At 42.8% G+C, this 19,488-nt stretch overlaps 1 protein-coding gene across 1 annotated transcript in view; it reads right to left on the reverse strand.

Moving 5' to 3' along the window:
* Positions 1 to 19,488, reverse strand: part of DENND5B (DENN domain containing 5B) — a 118,360-nt gene that overhangs the window by 14,186 nt on the left and 84,686 nt on the right. The window contains exons 8-13 of the mRNA XM_062010335.1: positions 14,780 to 14,873; positions 11,340 to 11,471; positions 10,350 to 10,502; positions 9,767 to 9,845; positions 8,565 to 8,646; positions 1,224 to 1,352 (exon numbers count right to left, since the gene is read on the reverse strand). Of these exons, the coding sequence (XP_061866319.1) occupies positions 1,224 to 1,352; positions 8,565 to 8,646; positions 9,767 to 9,845; positions 10,350 to 10,502; positions 11,340 to 11,471; positions 14,780 to 14,873 (669 nt within the window). The remainder of the gene's footprint in view (positions 1 to 1,223; positions 1,353 to 8,564; positions 8,647 to 9,766; positions 9,846 to 10,349; positions 10,503 to 11,339; positions 11,472 to 14,779; positions 14,874 to 19,488) is intronic.

A 19,488-nucleotide genomic window follows, 5' to 3' on the forward strand; every position in this document is an offset into this window, starting at 1 on the left:
TTAATGGGAGGTATGAAAAGTGAGATTCCTCAGCTAACACAGGCTGCTAGAAACCCACGGGTGCATCTACCTCCTGTGCTATGGGTGTTTTACAGATCCCTCTCGGCTCCACACTGCTGTAGCAAAGCTACAAGAGTTCATCTCATGATAGGATCAGCTATAGTTTTGCTACAAAGCCACAGATATAAACTAACACTACTCACAACAGCAGACCTGAATCAACATGCAGCAACCTCGTTTCTTCTCCCTGTCTTCCCACTGTGGGATAGCCTTATCTAATAACCTAATCTTCCTTCTGCTCTGTACTGTGACAGAGAAAACTAAGCAAAAGGCACTAATCAGGAAAGGCAGGGCTCCTCCCACCACTCTTTCAGTTCAGTGAACTGGGTGTACACCATCATTTACCCATAACAGCTCAAAGGCACACCAGGAGTTAACCTGGCCTTGCTCTGAGAAAGCACAGAGCTTGTGAAACTGTCTGTAGTCTGAAGGCAACAGACTCTCAAAAAGCTGCCAAGGTAGATATAGGTAGATGAAACTATAGGAAAAGACGGATCTGCCACTATGCCTTTAGCTGATCACCCATGAGATGACTGTCTCCAGCTACTCCCCTTTCTTCCCGTTATCAGATTTGAGTATTTGGTAGCTTCTGCCATAAATTATGTGTGTAACTCATCACAGAGCCAGAACTGAACTGCATTAGCAAGAAGGTTTTATCTTTGTAAGGTTTGGGGTTTTTCTCCTAAATGCTTTGCTTTGAGAAAATGAAGTCAGGGAAGATCTACGCAGGCAGATCCTTAAATGCAGAAGGAGGCAAAGCTGGGAGAGCTGCTAAATGGTTGGGAGGGCTGGCCTGTAACCCAGCTCATCAGCAGTCAGGAGGGGGTGCTGTGTTTGGCTCAAGCCAACATAACATAGGGCTGCTGTGAGAAAAGGGGCATTTTTACCCCTGCTGCCTCATTTGCACAAGATACAGTGATTGCAGGGCTTGGGTCAATGCATTGATCTGACCAAAACCTAATGCCTCCTTCCTGAAATCTGTGATTCATTTTCCATGCAGATGGGCAGACTTCTCCTCTCCCAGCTATCTTCTGCCCTTCAATCACTTCTATCTGGAAAACACAAACATGGTGCCTGGCTGTGTCCCCAGCCTGCACAGTACTTTAAGCATTTCCACTGAGGAGGACGTGAAAGGAGTGCTTTGAGAAAAAGAGGCATCTTACTTGGCAAGTGCCTGGTTAGAGAGCAGCTGCTTCAGGTGCTGAGATAAAAGCTTCTTCTCCAGAGAGAGCCTTATCCAGGCTCGGGCTCGCCCCACATCAGTCTTTATCTCACTCATGTTCTGAACATGCCTGAAATGGGTGGGAGAAAAAAAAAATCATAAACATCTTACACAAATCAAACATCTTACACACTTAAATGCACAAACCCATTGTGATGGAGCAGCTGAATTGGAAAACATCTCCTGACATCATTTCTAAATAAAGAGACCTCCAGAAGGACCCCACATAGCTTTGCTCTGTGGCACTTAGACCTCTGGCAGCCCTGGACTGGCCTGGCATGGCAGGTTGCAACCCAGACACACTACAATTGTGTTAGCTGCCCATTGTCCCGGCCAAGGTGAGCAGGGGGTAGAACTTTTCATCCCTGCATTGCCTAAGGCAGATGTCCTCACGGACTTAGAAAAAGTAGCCACCTTGTGAAAGCCAGTTGTATCACAGTCACTCAAGCTGGTGACATGAATGGGTATCTCTGGGAAAGCAGGGGACAAATACACATCTTCAAAGCTTCTCTAAACCATGACCTACTCTGAAGGCTCTAACAAACTCTTTGATGCCAGCAGCAAGGAGAAATCTAAGAAAAAGAGGCTCATTGGGGCAAAACCAGAAATGTAATCACAAGCAGAATCACATTCTCGAGTCTTCTTTTTCTCATTGAATCACATAGAATCCCAGAATAGTAGGGGTTGGAAGGGACCTCTAGAGATCACCTAGTCCAAATCCCTTGCAGGTCCACCTTGATCGGGTCACACAGGAATGTATCTACCAGGTTTTGAAAAGCTCCAGAGATGGAGAATCCACAACCTCCTTGGGCAGCCTGGGAGTAAAGAACCTTCACAGTAAAGAAATTTCTCCTCACGTTCAAGTGGAACTTGCTATGTTCCAGCTTGTGTCTGTTACTCCTCGTACTGTCACTGAGCACTACAGAAAAATGACTCATTCCATCCTCTCAGCACCTGTCCTTTAAGTATTTTTAAGCATTGATAAGGTCCCTCCTTAGTCTTCTCCAGGCTAAACAGCCTGAGGTCTCTCAGCCTTTCCTCCTAAGAGAGATATGCACAGAATATATCACTGAATGGTAGGGGTTGGAAGGGATCTCTAAAGATCATCTAGTCCAACGTCTCTGCCAAGGCAGGTCCACCTAGGTCAGATTACAAAGGAGTAAGTCCAGATGAAAACCTCCAGAGAAGGAGATTCCACAACCTCCCTGGGCAGCCTGTGCCAGGGCTCCCTCACTCTCACAAGAAAGAAGTTTTTCCTTAAGTTCAAGTGGAACTTTTTGTGTACCAGTTTATGTCCATTATCCCTAGTCCTATCACTGGACCCTACAGACAGAAGTGTTGCCCCATCCTCTTGACATACACCTTTCAAATACTTGTAAATATTAAGTTCCTCCCTCAATCTCCTCTTCCCCAAACTGAACAGTCCCAGATTCTGCAGCTTCTCCTTATAAGAAAGATGCTCCAACCTATTCCAGTTCCCTCATGTTGTGGTTTGGGCCAATCCAGGAACAAGAGACCATGATCAGCCAGAAGTACCAAGGGCCTTTGGAATGCTCTAAGGACAGGGAGGGCTCAATTTCCACTTATGGTCCCAGGAAAAACAGACAAGACCACTCAACTTGGAGAAGAAAACAGATATTAATTTAATCCACCACCAACCAAAACCATAAAACCCCAAAATATAACAAACATAAAACAACAGAGTGATGCAGTGATGAGGAGCACAACCAGCTCTTAAGACCAATTTCATCCCATGCTTCCCCTCTGCCTGGACTCAAAGCCCTGATCCCAATGTCTTAATCTTCTCCCCTCCAACGGCTCAGGGGGGCAGGGGATAGGGGTTTCAGTCAGTCTTTTCCCAATGGCTCCTGCCGTTTGTCTTGCCTCAGCACAGACAGACTCTTGTTGGTCCTCCCTGCTCCAGCGCAGGGTCCCTCACAGGCTGGGCAGCCCTGCACAGGCCACTCCGATGAGTGTTCATCCTGAGGGCTGCAGCTCCTCTCTGCCTTCTGTGTGGGGCTGCTCTGCGGCCCACAGGCTCTCCAGCATGGCCTGCACCACGGCTGCCTCCTCACACAGTCTCTCACCCGTCTGGGCGCACTCAGCCAAAGCTGCTGGTGGCTCTCAGTCCTGCCATTGCCCTCCATGGGTTGCAGGGGCACAGTCTGCATTCTTGTCACAGGCTGGTGTCTGGTCCAGCGCTCCTCCTTCTTCCCTCCTTCTCTGACTGTGGCATCTGCATGGTTGCCTACATCTTGTACCAGTCCTCCACCTTCTCTTCCAGCTCAGATTTCCCTTCTTAAATAATGATGGCAGAGGTGCCAGATTGGCCTGGCTGGGCCGGAGGTGGGTCCACCTCAGAGCCAGGGGATGTTTTGAGAAATGCTTACTGGGACCATCACTGCAGCTCCCTCCTTCTGTTACAAAGGAAAAAGCACAGACCCATGACACCTCATCATCTTGGCAGCCTTCTGCTGGCTTCTCTCCAGAAGTTCTCTGTCACAGGAGCTGGACACTGTACTCCAGATGTGGCCTTACCAGGGAAGAGTAGAAGGGGAGGAGAATGTCTCTCAATGTGCTGACGACACTTCTTAATGCATCCCAGGATGCCATTAGCCTTCTTGTGTAACTGATAATCTGAACAGTCCTCCACATGCTTGGTCTATAGGAAAGCAGAACTGTTTCATAGGGACTTTCCCTCTATGGTTTTATTTTCTTTCTTTTTCTTTCTTTTTTTTTAATTAAATGTCACATGTTCCATTTTGAAGAATGCCAGAAACTCTAGTTTTAGAGCACAGGGAGTTTTAGAAGAGGAAGAGAACTGCCATAGCAGGGTGAAGCTGCTTCCAAAATCCCCCCACTTGGTTAAATATAAACAGCAAGAAAAAGAAGTAACAGTTTCCATCAGGGGAAAGAAAAGGCTGCAATTTTTTAATTTTCATGCAGTTTGTTTGTTGAGTGCACAGGCAATTCATCCCTCCAAACTTCCGTGGGTGACTCCAAGTACCATCAGCCAAGTCTGAACTGATTTCGGAAGTGATTTACTTTCCAATTCCTGCATCTTCTTTGAAGGCCTTCCGTGTGTTGCTGAGTGTTAGGGAATGTGGCAATATTTACTCCAAAGAAAACCCAACAAAGTCATGCTGTGACTGGTGCTTTTTTACATTGACTAGTACAGTCTCACTGTCTCATGCTTTCCCCCATCTGTTATACCCAAGCGTGTGCTTTGCGTTATATTTAGACCCTGCATTGAGAAAAATATTCACTTGTTTACAGAGCTTCTAACATAACAAGACTAGGACCTTAGGGGCAAATTTGCCTGTCCAGAATATGTCTCCACTCTGCACAAATAAAATGGACACCAGACATAGCTCAGCAGCACCACTGTCTGCCAGGTCGACCTATCCACATCCTCAAAATACAGGTCTACCTTGGCAATCCCAGATGAGATGTCTGTATCACAAGTCTCTGTGCTGTATATACCTTTCTGAAGCACTATCAGCAAGAAATAATCAATAGGAGTAATGGTAGCTTGCCACTGGCAAAACCTAGGCTACCTAAAATGCCTTTCCTGCTTCCTAATGTGACACATGGATAAGTTCTCTCATGGACCACATGAGAAGTACTAACTCTCAGTGAGCTGTAAGACAGATGCAGGAGGGCGTGCTGCACTCATGTTCAAAGTCTTTACCCTTTATAAGCAGGCTCAGCAACTTCCCTCTGTCAGCAGCAGTGGCCACCAGCTGATAACTGTCCAGGGCCTTGCTCCTAGTGCTGAAAAGGCCTTCCTGGCTCAGAGCATGGCAGCCAGATTTAGATCTTCCAGCTGAGACAGCTGGGCACATGATCCCGAGTCCTTGAGAAACAGGATGCGCATGACACTCAACTACTTCTTGTTGAGACACTCTTCTCAGACATTTCAAGTCTTTTGAGATGGGAAGATCAAAGCACAGACTATCACCTCCCTCCCCTTCTCCCCAGTACTTGGCTTGAATTACATCTACCCTGAAACACTGAGTAGAATATACTATTTTACTGTGAGAAGATTTGAGCTACAGATGGACCCAACCTTATCCCATGCATGCTCTATATCTCTTCATTACCTGTTTCTGGTTCAGACCAGACTGGCATTAATTGTGCATTTGGGAAGAATAAGGATCTGCAACCACTCAGTTTGCCAGACACATTAAAAAGATTCAGTAATCAGTCATGGTGTCAGCAAAAGTGGAATGTAACAGAACAGAGCATTTGGGAACTCAAATTTATTTTGCTCTCAGTCGTGAGAGTGAGAACAGCTCTATTTTTACCGGTGACCTAAGTGTAAGCACTGTATGCTCACCACTGCACAGCAAACTCTTCTCATCAGAGCACTAAACAGCACTTTCAATGCAACTCCCGAGGTTGAGAACTTGCTTTTAATCCCATTAAGTAATAAATAAAGAAGAAGCTGTTTACCCTGTCAAATGTCAGCCTTGGGTATGGAGAGACATACCCTCTGCAAATAGCTGTGCTGACTGAAGAGGTCACAGCTGCTCAGTATTGCCATGCCCCTGGGATGGTGTGCATGCTCCCCATCCCAGCACGCTCAGAAACGAGCCATACCAGCTTGCCCCATGTAGGCAGCAGGTCTTTGCTAACCTGGCTTCTTTTGATTACAGCAAGTTAAGCATCCACACGATGGGCTCAGTGCCCTGGGACTTGTGTCCTCTATGACATGCTCCCCATGAGAGTGGAGGCGCCACATAGGCATGGAAACAAGCACTGGTAGCAAAGAAGAGCTTGCCCAAGGGGAAGGACCCGAAACTTGAACCCAGCTAGACTAAAGGTTTCGGGGAGTTGCCTTGGTGCTGACTGGTCCAGCTGGACGTGCAGTGATGTGCCCAGGGGTTGAGGCCATGCTGGAGGCAGGCCGCAGCAGGAGTTTGCCAGGGACCTGGAAGAGATACTGCAGATCCTCTCCCAAGGCAAAGGCTGAAGGGAATGTACTCTGACACACTTGTGCAGAGACTCTCTGTGCAGAGAACCAAAATAAACATCTTGAGCATCTTCCTTACCACATCTAAGACGCCTGTCTTTGTGAGGGAGGCAGAGGACACATCATGTTACCTGTGGCACAGTCTCATCATTTGGAGTGTGACTATGATTCAGCCCTGTTTTTTAAGTTGTTTACATAACCTTGCATGAGCCATCAAAAACAAGCTGTGCTTAAGGCAATGTTTAATCCTCTAGCCATTAGTTCAGTCAGCACCGCAACCCTGGCAATTTAACAATTACCCACCCTTCTAACTTCAGCATAAATCTGTGTGTGCAAACAAATATTAAGCAGCATTCCTTCCAAGCAGGAGAAAGTATGCCATGAGATTATGGATGACAAATTCAACTCACCATCTGCCCAGCGTTTTCTATGACCAGACATGTTTGTGGACAGCCATGAATACTCAAGACACCATAAAAGCTAATATTCTGCTTCTGTACTTTTCCTCTGAAAAGCAGCAGAAATGCTCTTGTGATTCAAGCAAGAGAGCTCAGATCCATGCTGGCCTTTCATTACTCAAGTAGAAGCATGCAGAAGACAAACCCCCTGCACGCAGCAGCGAGCACACACAGCCTCCTCTGTCAGCAATCCCTTCCCAGCACATGAGTTTCCGCTCCAGATCCTCCCTCATCCTTTCCTCAGAGTGACCCTCTATGTGTCTGTCAGCCTCACAGGACTGAATTAAATAAATAGCTGCCATGTCCCATGAGAGGAACACTAAAATGACAGACACATGTTCAAAATGACCTCTTGGCATTATATTCCTAATTACACTGTAAATTCTCCCTCCCTCTTTTGCATGTTGTTTTAGCCTTATGGAGCATGTCATATTCTTCAAAATCAGAGTATAAGGATCAAACCACAGAGCATCAAACAAAAAAGTGGGAAGTACAGTCATTGTATTTCAGAAAAGTCTGACTAATCTGTGTGATCTCACATCAGAAAAAAAGGTATCTGTAATAACACACGTAGCAAAAATCACATCACTGTAATCATGGTTTCATGAACCAAATACAATTAATAAAGGAATTAATAAATGTAATGAACAACTCTACAACTACCTGAAAGGAGTGGGGGTCAGTCCCTTCTCCCCAGTAATGAATGACAGGACAAGAGAAAGTGGCCTCAAGTTGTACCAAGGAGGTTTAGATTGGAGATTAGGAAGAACTTTTTCAGTGAGAGGGTTGTTGAGCACTGGGAGAGGCTGCCCAGGAAGGTGGTGGAGTCACCATCCCTGGAGATATTTAAAAGATGCACAGATGAGGTGCTGAGGGACATGGTTTAGTGGTGAGCTTGGCAATGTGAGGTTAGAGGTTGAACTTGATGATCTTAAAAGTCTTTTCTAACTGAAAGATTCTATGATTCTATGGACTCTTATTTTTGCTGTAATATTTTTTGCCATATTTTTACATGGAGGAATGACATAGTATTACAAGAAACAATACTTATGTTGCCTCACATGAAACTGTAAGCAATTGCTAGCAGCTCTTTACAGATCACCATTATCACATTATTTCTCCCCTCTTTTCATGGTACTTTCGCCCCACTGCAACTCTTTGCCATGGCACAAGAAGTGTCAAAATGGCGGTCTGATCCAACAGTGGCTTGATCAAAGAGAAGAATCTCTTCCAGGTGCTGTCTGATCAGCCTCCACCTCTTCCTACTCTTTAATCCTTCTGGCTCCCAACCAGCATTGTTTAAAAAGCTCTCCAGAGCCAGCCTGTAGTCTCTGACAGAGCACCTGCCCTTCACATCCCAGCTTTAAACTCACCCAAGTGCTACATTAGATTATATTTCTATATGTGTACATTTATTACTATTTGCCATAAAATACTAGTTGAAAAGAAAGAATATTGCTCAGGCACTGCAAGCAACTTCTTATGCCCCTTTGCTTTGTCTGTCAACTATAATTTTTTGGTCAGTAATCTAAACCAAAGAAATGAAGTACCAAGGAATTCAACATATCTGATGTTATTTGTAGAAGCTGGCTTTATTGCTAGCAGAAACCCCCACAGAAAACAAAAACCTCAGTAAAACTTGTGTGGTTTTCATTGTCTTTTAGCTAAAATACATCGAGTGAGCATGCAGAAAAGTTTTGCAAAATAAAAAGGCAACATTTCACAGATTTAAATGCAGGCTGAGGCGAAGGTTTAATTCTCCATAGCTTTTGTAGACCCAAAGCCAGTGAGGATTTTTATGCTACACAGTTGAACCCACAATTATTGCTTTAGGAAACAAGTTGTGTACCTCATGTCTTGTATCAGGGAAACTCTCAAAGTAGGCAGAGTAATTCCTGTGTCAGACTTTCGTCTTTCTGTTCCAACAGCAACTACAGTGGAGAAAAATATCTGAAGTTAATACTAAATTACAATAACGGTCTGCAATACATTTGCTTTACATACAGCTGACAGCAGTCTTAAGTGGCTAGTAACTGCAACGTTTCTGTGCATTATCATTAACTCCCTCCCAGAAATGTAGAAGTAGGCAACATGAAAACTACTTAATATGTTACTTATTCCCTCCTTAATCCAGCATTGAACTTGGAAGTTTCACTTCTATTTTTTGTAAGTGAAATACATTAACATGTATGGCAGTGAGTCTTGGAATGAACTATGGAAAGCTCACAACCGAGAAGGACACGATAACATTAAGCAATGTGGTGACACATTTTGCTCTCAGGAATTTGTGCCTGCCAGCCACATTGCTTAGTGCGTTACTCATTGACGCTTATTTTAAAGTCTTTTCATGAGCAAGATTAGTTTGTCCAGAGGTGTGTCTTTGAGGACTGATTGTAGAAGTTGCCATCTGCAGGCTTTGGAGGATTCAAGAGATCTTGGAAGATGAGCCACTAGAGTTCAGAGACTTTTACTACAGTACTCAGCAGCAGACACTGGGCAAGGAGATCTCAAGGTCTTCACAAAACCAAGCTCTCCCACAACACAGAAGTAATTTAATGATAAACTGAGCACCTAGACTGACAGATAGAGATTAATTACATGAACTTCTGAACTGTACCATCCATACATATAAAAAATTACTGAACACAGAGTTATTCACATTGGGATCTGAGAGACAGATGATGCTCACTGAAAGAAAAATGTCATCTGTCTTAGCCACAGCTCCTTCAGAAATCCTCTCTTGTGGAAACACTGCTTCTCACACCTCACTCAGCGCTGATTAAAAGGGAACAAAGGCAGTGAACAGACATCAAATGATTTTCCAGATAGGGATAATAAGTATGTTACTTTGCCTCCAATGACGCCAATCTTTTTTGTCCAGACATCAAGGCACCTTCACGATGTTTATGAAAGGTCTCAAAATGTAAATGTGATATTAGCAAGGAAATACACCAAAAATCCTGCATAGGTTTCATGTGGTTCTTCCCAGGCCCACATTCATTTGCTGTGATGAACCTCCATGGGATCATTTTCTCTGCATCAAGTACTCACCAGGGGACTCTGCACTATGCTCTTGCTTCTCTTCCCTCTCCTGGTATTGAAGTAAATGGGACCACAAAGCAGACTTCCCCTGAAAATGGAATACATAGTACACAGCTTTAAATAAATCAGGCAAAAGAAAAGAGGCCAATGAACATGACAAAATAGTGGGATGACATTTCAGTGAGTAAAATGTTCAGTAGTGACAATCAATCCTCCTTTGGGCCATGAGGCCTTAGGAAAAGGAGAGCACCATCTCACTGATCTAGCAGTCATACCACCCACTTTGTTTCTTGTGCTCTGGCGCCACTTTTCTCTTCTGAAGGTTGAAAGAGAAATCAAACACCTATTTGACAACATCATTGTCGTTTCCAGAGGTACTTCTCAAATTAAAAAAGAGAAAAAAGAAACTAAACCCTCCTAAAACAATCCCCAAAACTCCTCAAACCCTCAAAAGAATATGACTCAGAGACCTGAGCCCAAAGATACCTTCTGCTTATGTTGGAATGACACCACTCAGTGGCAGCTTTAACGACAGCATTCAATATTTGCTTGAGCACTGGATGCACAAAGTCCTGAGTTTCCAGTTACCAACCTGCTTGACCTGCAGACCATGGCTCCAGATTCTTTCTAGTAGATCACAGAGGCTAGCAATCAATGTATTCTCCTCCAGACCTGTTATGTTGGCTTCTCCATGTCCCAGCTCCACTGCTTCATGGCCCATCTTCTCTACCAACATGCGTTTAGTCTATTAAATAATAACAATAATAATAATAATACCAACTAAGAATAGTATCCAATAAGGGACAGAATATATGGATAAGTTTACTTAAATGTGCTTGATCCCGAGACCATCACTATGACCTGACCAGAGAAACTTCAAATCTCTTTCCAGAGATTGAAAATAAAAAAAAATAATTTAAAAAATAGATACTTGTATAATTAATCCACACTGTCCTATTTCTATACCCTTTATCTCTTTTCCTACTCCTACATAGTTGATCTATTACTGGCCAGTATCAAAAACAGGACAGAGCTAGACACGTTTTCAGTAGTAACTTACTATCTTTTTTTTTCTTCTTGTTACTGCAGTTAAAGTTTCAAACTCAGGCCATACTGTATATTATCAACTCCAACTGACCCAAAGAAGTTCTATTTCCATGGCTATAAAAGCTTCTTTAACATCAGAAACTGCTATACATAATTTTCTCTGCATCAGCAACACGAACAACAGTTGTCCAGTGCTGATATTTTGACCAAGGGTCTCTAGCCTATCATGTTTAAGGCTATATATGTAAATAAGAACAATTAAAGGAAATCCTCTCTAAAATGTCTGATCACATTGATTCTCCTTCCTGTCCTTTTTTACTCTTTCCATCAACTTTGTCTGCATAAACGCAAGAGAGACAATATGTTCTTTTCTAGCAGTATAAAAATGTAACAACTAAGGGGATATTCACCCTACATAGCCTGGTACACCAACAGACCAACGCCGTTCCAGCTGTGAAGGACTCTCAGGACAGCATCTGCAGGTGCTATTTAGGCTCAGTGTAAGCAAGGAGAGAGCACACAGAGGAGAACTTACCTTCATGCGACATTCCTTCAGTAACCCTTCCACAAATTTCCAGTTGGTCTGCGCAATCACAGCTGGGGAGAGGTCTGAGAGCTTGGGCTGCCTTAAATTTTTTCCTAAACTCCTCGCCTCCTGCATGTACTTCTAAAAATAAACAGAATCATTTTACACATTACAAGTCAGAGAGACTCTCCTCATCCTAATCCTAGGCAAGCAAATGCTGGTGAAAAGGAGCTAGTGTTAATGTAGGAAAAAAAATCATTTGATGTTTAGGTGTCAGGCTGGAGAAGTGGAATGCTCCCTTTTACTAACAGAAAAAGCAAGATATTTTCCTGTGTAGTACTGAAACAGCCAACATTAGCTAGTGTACGGTGCTGTTAGCCACTAGCACGGTTAGCCACAGCAAGTGCATAAAAGTGCAATACCTTCATTGAGCAATAAAGTCAAAATATCAGCTACAGTTTCCTTTCATTGTTATTTGATTATCACTTCAAAAAAATAAATTAAAAGCCATTTGTCTAATTTGTGACCAGACCATTCACACATCGAAAAAAGATCCTTTGAAGAGAAAGTACAAGAAGCAGAAATACACTTAGCAGGGGAGAAAGATTTCATCCATTACTGTTCATCTGGATAGTTTATGTGAGAAAAATGAGACCTGATTTTATTGTAAATTAACTTCTTGATTATAAATTAAGCTTCTTTTAAACAAAAGCTGACATTTAGGATAATTCCTTTTTTTTTTTACTGTGGGATGATGGTAATTGAGAATTACAGACAAAAACTAGCATACTCTTTAAAAAACATCCAAGCTATAATAAAAGACTTTTAAACCTTCACACTTCACTGCATTGTTGTTTGAGGGTGAGGTATTTTTTGGTTTGTGGTTTTTATTTTGTTAAGCCAAAAGCCCCAAACCAAAGAACAATTGTCCTCTGCTCCCAATATCAGTGAGAGTGATACACGTTGAGCAAAGTTACAAAGCTGGTCACATTTAGGTGTGTAAATGTGAAGCCCATCAAAACCTTGAAAAGCATTGCTCATAAAATTTTTCTTAAAGAGAGTAAGATCATCCTATGTTGCCAAGTAAAAGTCTTGAAACAGAGTGCTCATAGCTTGGTGTGGAAATGCTCCATTTCCTAGTGTGTTATTATCCATTTAACGCTGCCTCTTTGGAGGATGATATGTCATGACTGCTCTTCCCTTGAGAGGAGTGGATCAAATCCCTCCAGTGACTTAGCCTTACAGCTGGATGGGTTTTCTGGGGACCTGAGAGGTCACTGCAGCTGCTGCATCCTTAAAACTTTCTGTTTGGACAGAAAACAATTAATTTCACAGAATCCCAGAATGGTTTGGATTGGAAGGAACCTTAAGGATCATCTAGTTCCAAGCTCTCTGCCATGGGCAAGTATACCTTCCACTACACAATGAAAAGCAAAAGCAAAATCCAAACAGATTAAAGTTAATTAAATATCTCATTTAAAAAAAAAAAAAGTGGGGAGCAAAGTTTTTCTGACATAAATGGCTATTTTTTCAATACAAAATTTGTATTTTTGTATTTGGATTTTTTCCAGTACAAAATTTGTACAAGAATCACTTAACATCAGTCCAATAGGTCAGATAAAAAGGTGGGGCTCTGCCACGGAAAGCTGTGTTCAACGAAAGTGTGCAGCTAGGTAATTAGTTTCACTGATACTGTGAGGACTTAAAAATAGTTGAAAAACTGTGGGAATAAAAAACACCTCATGACAGATGATGACAGTGTGCTGTTCAGCAAGCAATCTCACAAGTGACTTCCATCTAACTCAGTGCAAAAATTAGCTATGAAAGCAGTGAAAGAGTAATACAGGGAATACGTAATTAGGAAAACTAACACTTCTTTTTAAATGTAAAAGGATAAATAAAGTACAAAGTGCGGTTATATTCTGAAGAGTACAAAACATGGATAACCTTACTTTATTCATTGTCTTTGTTATCATACTAAAAGAAAAAAACCAACCCAAACTCTCATAAGTTCAAGAGAAGAAAAAGGATGGGATGAGAGAACCAATAGATGAGCCCTCTGCTTGCTCATCAGCATTCACACAAAAAAGCAATGCTTCTTTGAATTTGACAGCCTACGCTGAACTGCTAGGTGAGCAAGCAACACATGAAAAAAAACCACATCTTTCAGCCTTGGAGCCATCATGTTTGGCAGGTAGATGGCGTGGAAGCCTAGAGCTGATTTGCAGCTACTTTTCTGATTATAACCACACTTTCAAGTGCTACAGGGACGTGCTCCTACTCTATGAGAAAGGGAGAGGTTTGAGATGCAGCGAAGACAGCAGTTCCTCACACTACCAACATCTCAAAAGCAGCTTTCAACAAGAAAAACTAAAACATACCAGGCAGCATTCAGAGAAGGATTTTTTAGGAGGCCGTGCAGGAGGGGGTGGTCCCTGATCCCACTCCCAGAAGGCCATTGAGTTCTGACGAAGCAAAAGCTCCTCCGATGGCTAAGAGGAGGCAGATACCCCAATGGCAGAACAGCCAGAAAGAAAGAGGAGACAAAGCAAAAGAAGCATGCATATGATCCACAGCCAAAAAGAGAAGAACGTAAATACACGACAAAGTATCCAAAAGGCTCTGCTGAGATATACATACCAGGCAACGTTTAAAATATACTTGCAAAGCCATGTTAGCAAAAATAGCAACAAACATGTACAAATGCTGTTTTGCTGTGTTCCCACGAAACCTCACTTGAAGCTGCCGTTCAGGACCCATTCATCCATTCAGGTTCTTTTGGAGTGCAAATGCCAACACCAGACATTATTGAGCAAGATTTACCACAAAACAGCATGAATGTTTTATTTTTGCTAGTAACATACCAAAGAAGCACATGGACATCAATGGAAAAGTATGGCAGAAAATACTGAATGAAGGATGAGAAACTGAAAAAATGGGAAAGAAATCCATGTATGTGACTGACATTTACAAGATGCACGGGAGTTTCCAAGCTTATCCTTTCAAATTGGCTTACTCATGTCAGGAATCTACGTGACAGATAAAAAGTCCTTTACAAAAAGAAGAACTCCTGCCTCATTCACTTCTACAGCACTGACATTTATTCAAGGACCTGACTTTCCAAAGACCTCCACTCTGGCCAGAGTCCAGCAGCTGCAGCCAGGTGGGTGGCAAGGCTCTGCTCTCTCCATGACCAAGGTCTAAATCAGCAAATAAGCCACTTTCTTACAACAAAGGGGCTCTCTTACTCCAAAATATTAGAAGCATTTTATTTATGTTGTGTGGTTTGAAGTTGTACAACATATACAAGCATCTGTGACAAGCAGCATCTAAATGGCTACAGTGACCCACACAAACCTTGCGATAGCTACAAAACTGATCAAAGTAATAACACATTGTTTGTTTAAACCTCACCTCCTGGCCCATAGGCTTGTGCTGATGCCACCTACCTCCCTCAAGTCGTTGTCCAGCCCGATGTGCTCTGAGTGCTGCCGCAGGCGGTCTTTCCTCCGCTGCGTGGTGGTGCTGCGACTGGCCCAGCGGCTGGGAAGTCAGAGAGAGAGGAGACACATGTGAGTGAAGAAAAATCAAGAGGGGAAGCCTGGGTCAGGGGACAGAGCAGAAAAGCATAAATTTGGACCTTGCAGTAGACATGGGTGCAAGCTGGAGCCTCATCTCCCCATGGGAAACTGCCTGGTGGGTAATAGGCCGGCATGCACCCAAGGGACAAAAGCCCCGATGGAAACATGCCCGCTGTCCATCAGGATCTCCAGTGAAAGCTCCTGTGTTACTTGAAATGCAGGTCATGCCACAACATTGATGCCACCATTAGGTATATTGTACTTCGTTACCAAACACCATTGTTTGCCACATTTGCTGAAGTTTGTAGGAACAAGCAAAATACAATGATGTATTTTCAGCAGCAGCTTCTAAGATTTTGTGCTTTTGAGAGAGGTGGTACTTCTCCTTTCTCCACTTTCTATGGTACTTCCAGGAATTATTTCAGAGAAACTTGTGATAGTAACTACTGTGATAATGGGTGCAACTATGTCCAAGGGCTATAAAGAATATTGATGTTTCTGGGATTAATCCTGTTGCTATCTTTACCATAGCTTGCTTGCTTTTTTTTTTTGCATCTTGTTTCTAAATACCACAGAAAGTCTGTATTTTTTCTACATATTCATCTATGTCCAGTTGATTTTCTTCCTCATCTGAAGCTGTTGTCTGGAAGTAGTCACTTGGTAACCAGGTTTGAAACTGAGCAACGTTAAAGCTCCAAAACATCCAAAGTCCTTTATGCCAGATACTGTAACAGAATCCAAACCAAGATGACTTTGTCCTAAAGAGTTTCTAGAGTGATTGTAGGGTTTCTAATAATACCACAGCCTTCTGAAAAATCCTTGAAAACAAAAACATGCAACTGCTTCAGATAATAAAGAAGTTAATACATTATTTATAAAAGAAAGCTGAGATAATACTGTATAAAGCAAGCTATTGAGCATTAAAAATAACTATCTTAATGCATGTGGAGGTTGTATCTTCAGAAGCACATGACTTAATTACTGTGGTTGTGTTTACTAAAATTAAAAATATCTTTCAAATAAAGTTACATTAAAAGCCTTTAAGTGCACAGCATTTCAGCCACTTCACAAAGTCATCTATTCTGCCTCTCTCCTACACTCAGAATTTAAAGAACAAAACTGAGGTGAAGCAGAACACAAAGCCTTCCCAGAGCAGCATTCCAGCCCTGGTGCCCTGTGGGAGGTATGAATGAAGTTCTATCTGGATGAGGAAACTGCCTGGAAGAATTTGAAAGGATAACCTAGATATGGAAGAATATTGAAAAAAAAAGAAAATTCCACCAAGAAAACAACATCTCAGACTCCCAGTCTCAGTACTTGAGCCAAAGTAACCCTTCAAAACCTGTCTCCATCCTGGCCCCTCTGCTCCAGACTGAAGTGTCCATGCTGGGCACCACACCAGAACAGCTGCTCTAAGATTGCTTTTTCTATAGAAGCTGTGATCAACAGGCAGAGTCTCAGGGGATTTGAGTGCTCTGCCTTTAATAGAGCTATACAGAGGGAAACCTAGATGGCCACATCAAAGACAGAAGTGCATGCTTGGTGAGCCTCTCCACACAGGTGGTAATTGTGAGGACAGTCTTCAGATCCCTGTTTCTGTGTGCACCCCAAACAGGTGCATATACAAATCATATCTGGGATCTGAACTATTTGGGCAAGGAGTTTCAGCTGGCAACAGACAGGCAGATTCATGCCTGGAGAAAAACGTTGCACAGAGTTGGATTTGGGTCCTGACATGTCCAGCAAGCCACGGGGGATGCATAGGGACCCAAGAGATGTGCAAGGATGTGATCCTTGGTAACCAAACCTTCATTTTTCCAGAAAGAAGGATTTTGCATACATGTACCTAAATAATTATCTCCATCATTTCCTCCACTGGGTCAATTGAAGACCAAATTTTGGCTAACCACAGAGATAAGAAGGAAAAAAAGTTATATGAGCCATAGTTTTTATAGTAAAATCAAAGTCTCTTCCTATAAGTACAAAGGGAGAAATAAACATTTGGGTCTGCATGGTTCAGCACCTCACCATCTCATGTGATGAGAAATTTCTTTTTAAAGCAACGTAGCCCCAAGCCTCTGGTAACTAAACAAAACAGCCCAATAGGTGTCTGTACAGCAAACACTGACACCTTCTCAGAGGAATACTTTACTGATGTGTCTTTGCACCTCTTCAGAAGTCACAGAAATATACAGCCTGTAAGTTTACTAAGTCTCCACTGCTTTTTGTTTGTTTATTTCAGAAGAAACACCAGACACCTCATCAGACAACTGAGAGAGGGGGAATAAACCCTACATTTTAATAATCTCAACAAGCCGAAGTGCAGCAGCAAAAAACATCCCCTCAAACAGAGGTTTGCAGACGTTAAAGTGTCTTTAGCTACCTGGCTCTGGAGAGCTTCCATTTATTGCATTTTAGTACCCTGCGTAGGTACATGAAAGAATGCCAATAATACAAATTGCTATAGGTCAAATGTTACCCAGATGGTATTTTTCTTCTCCAATTTATATGATATTTTGTGAATTCTAGACAAAGTTTGGATTCCTCTCCACCGGCATTTCTGCAGTCACTGAAAGACACAAGAACTGATAGAAGTGTCCTTTGAGGGAACACATCTCACTGAAGGTGAAAGCAGAATGAAAGCCACAAAATAATTACAACTAATATACCACTATTAAAGCATTTTCAGATAATTCCAACTCTGTTCTCCATCTGGGAGCAGGCACATCCCATTTTCCTGACTATTAATGAGAACACTTTTAAGCATATAAACGTAAAGATTCTTGTGTGCTTACAAAAAAAAAAAAATCAGACTGCTGCTCATGAGCTGGAGCAATCACACTTGCAACGAGGTGTGCACTCCCTCTTCCCCAACCTCTAAGCTGAAGAAGAGGAGCTGTTGGGGCACTGGGTGAGGTCTGTGCATTTGGATATGGCTTTGAATGTCTCCAGGAGATTTTGTGAAGATCTAACAGCAGATAAGCAGGATTAAGCAGCTAAATCTTTTAGAGCCTTTACTGGGCCACGTAGAATTTTCCCAAAATAATGCCTCAGTTTTACCACAACCATTCCCTCCTCTCTCACCAACAGAGACTGCATTTTAAATTACTCCTCCTCTCCTTTCAGTTATTGGAAGAGATTTTAAGGGGGGGTAAAAGCCCTCCATAGCGGCCACACCACATCCCTTGTGATGCCCAAATCCCACGTGGGTGCCCCTCTGGGCCCTGCTGTCAGCTGCTGCCTTACACCTCAGCCCTGCGCTGCCAAAGCAGTGAGGAAAGCTGTACTTACACAGGCAAATGCCTCCCTGTTTTCAGCCCTTATTCTTGGGCTTTCCAGATAAATCACTACCACCTGTGGCCCTGTGGAGTGGGCACCAGAGATGAAGCCCTCTTGGCTGGTCCCTGCCTTTGGGGAAGAGCCCAAAGCTGCCTCGCACCTGGGAGTACACACAGTGCTGCCAGCCTGTCTAAATGCTGCCCAAGTACTCCTTGACCCCCCAAATGCCCTCTCCTCTTTATTTTTTGCCTGTAGAGCCATGGGCATAGACTATGGGCATGTTTTATTCCTCAGAGCGCACTGCTATGAGCATCAAGTCTCTCAGGACAAAGCAGCTGCAGCTTGGGCACTGTGATGTGGGGAGCCCCGAGACAAGCTGCCTACACAGAGAAGGGAGAAAAGAGTTGTTTTGGTAGTCTGCCCATATCTAACTCCCATGTCCAAAGACAAATGCTCTTCACCTCTAGGGTATGCAAAAAAGCAGTGATATTTCAGAGGAGGGAGTAGCAAAGACTGTGTTCTGTTCTTACAGATAAATAAAATGAAGGCATCTCCAACTAAGACCTTTTAAACATGGAGGCAGTGAAGTCAGTATTGTTTAATATCAAATTAGAGCCTATAAGCATAGGAACAGGTTTGCAGAGGTTGGAGGGAATGTAAAAGTGAAATCTGCAAAAGATGATAATTAAGCTGTGATGCTTAATTTCTGTAATAAAATGGTAAAGTAGTCAGCATCAAAGCTGAACCATCAAAAACCGATCGAGCAAAACAGCAGCCTCATACCAGGGATTGGCCATGCTGTATGGCAACCATGTGTACATCTATCTCTCTCCTCCTACCTTTCTCTGATCCTCTTTTAAAGCTCCATGGAGAAACAGAAAAATGATATCTGTGCAAACTAGACATGACTGTAACAGGCTGGATATACACTGAAATATATGCAACATGCTGCTAAAGGACTTTGTTCACAGATAGAATTAACCAATATTGCCATCACTGTGAAAATCACTACCACGAATTTAAACTGAAGGAAGGAGACAAATGTCTGTAGGACAGAACTTAAATCTCCTCATATAGATCACCTCCTGAGGCAGACTGTTTTTCCGTTCTACAAATCATAACAATATCCCTTTCATCTGCATGGTTACATCAAAGGAGTCTTCTCACTGTGTTTCTATATTCACAAATTAGCACATAGCTGTACTACACCCTTCACCAAATCCCCCTAAAGCACGCTGGCAGCCTGCACACTGAATGCACACAATTGTCTGGGCTCAGAGATTCCAAGTCAAAGGAGC

The sequence above is a fragment of the Colius striatus genome, chromosome 1, assembly GCF_028858725.1.
Source record: "Colius striatus isolate bColStr4 chromosome 1, bColStr4.1.hap1, whole genome shotgun sequence".
NCBI classification, from domain to species: Eukaryota; Metazoa; Chordata; class Aves; order Coliiformes; family Coliidae; genus Colius; species Colius striatus.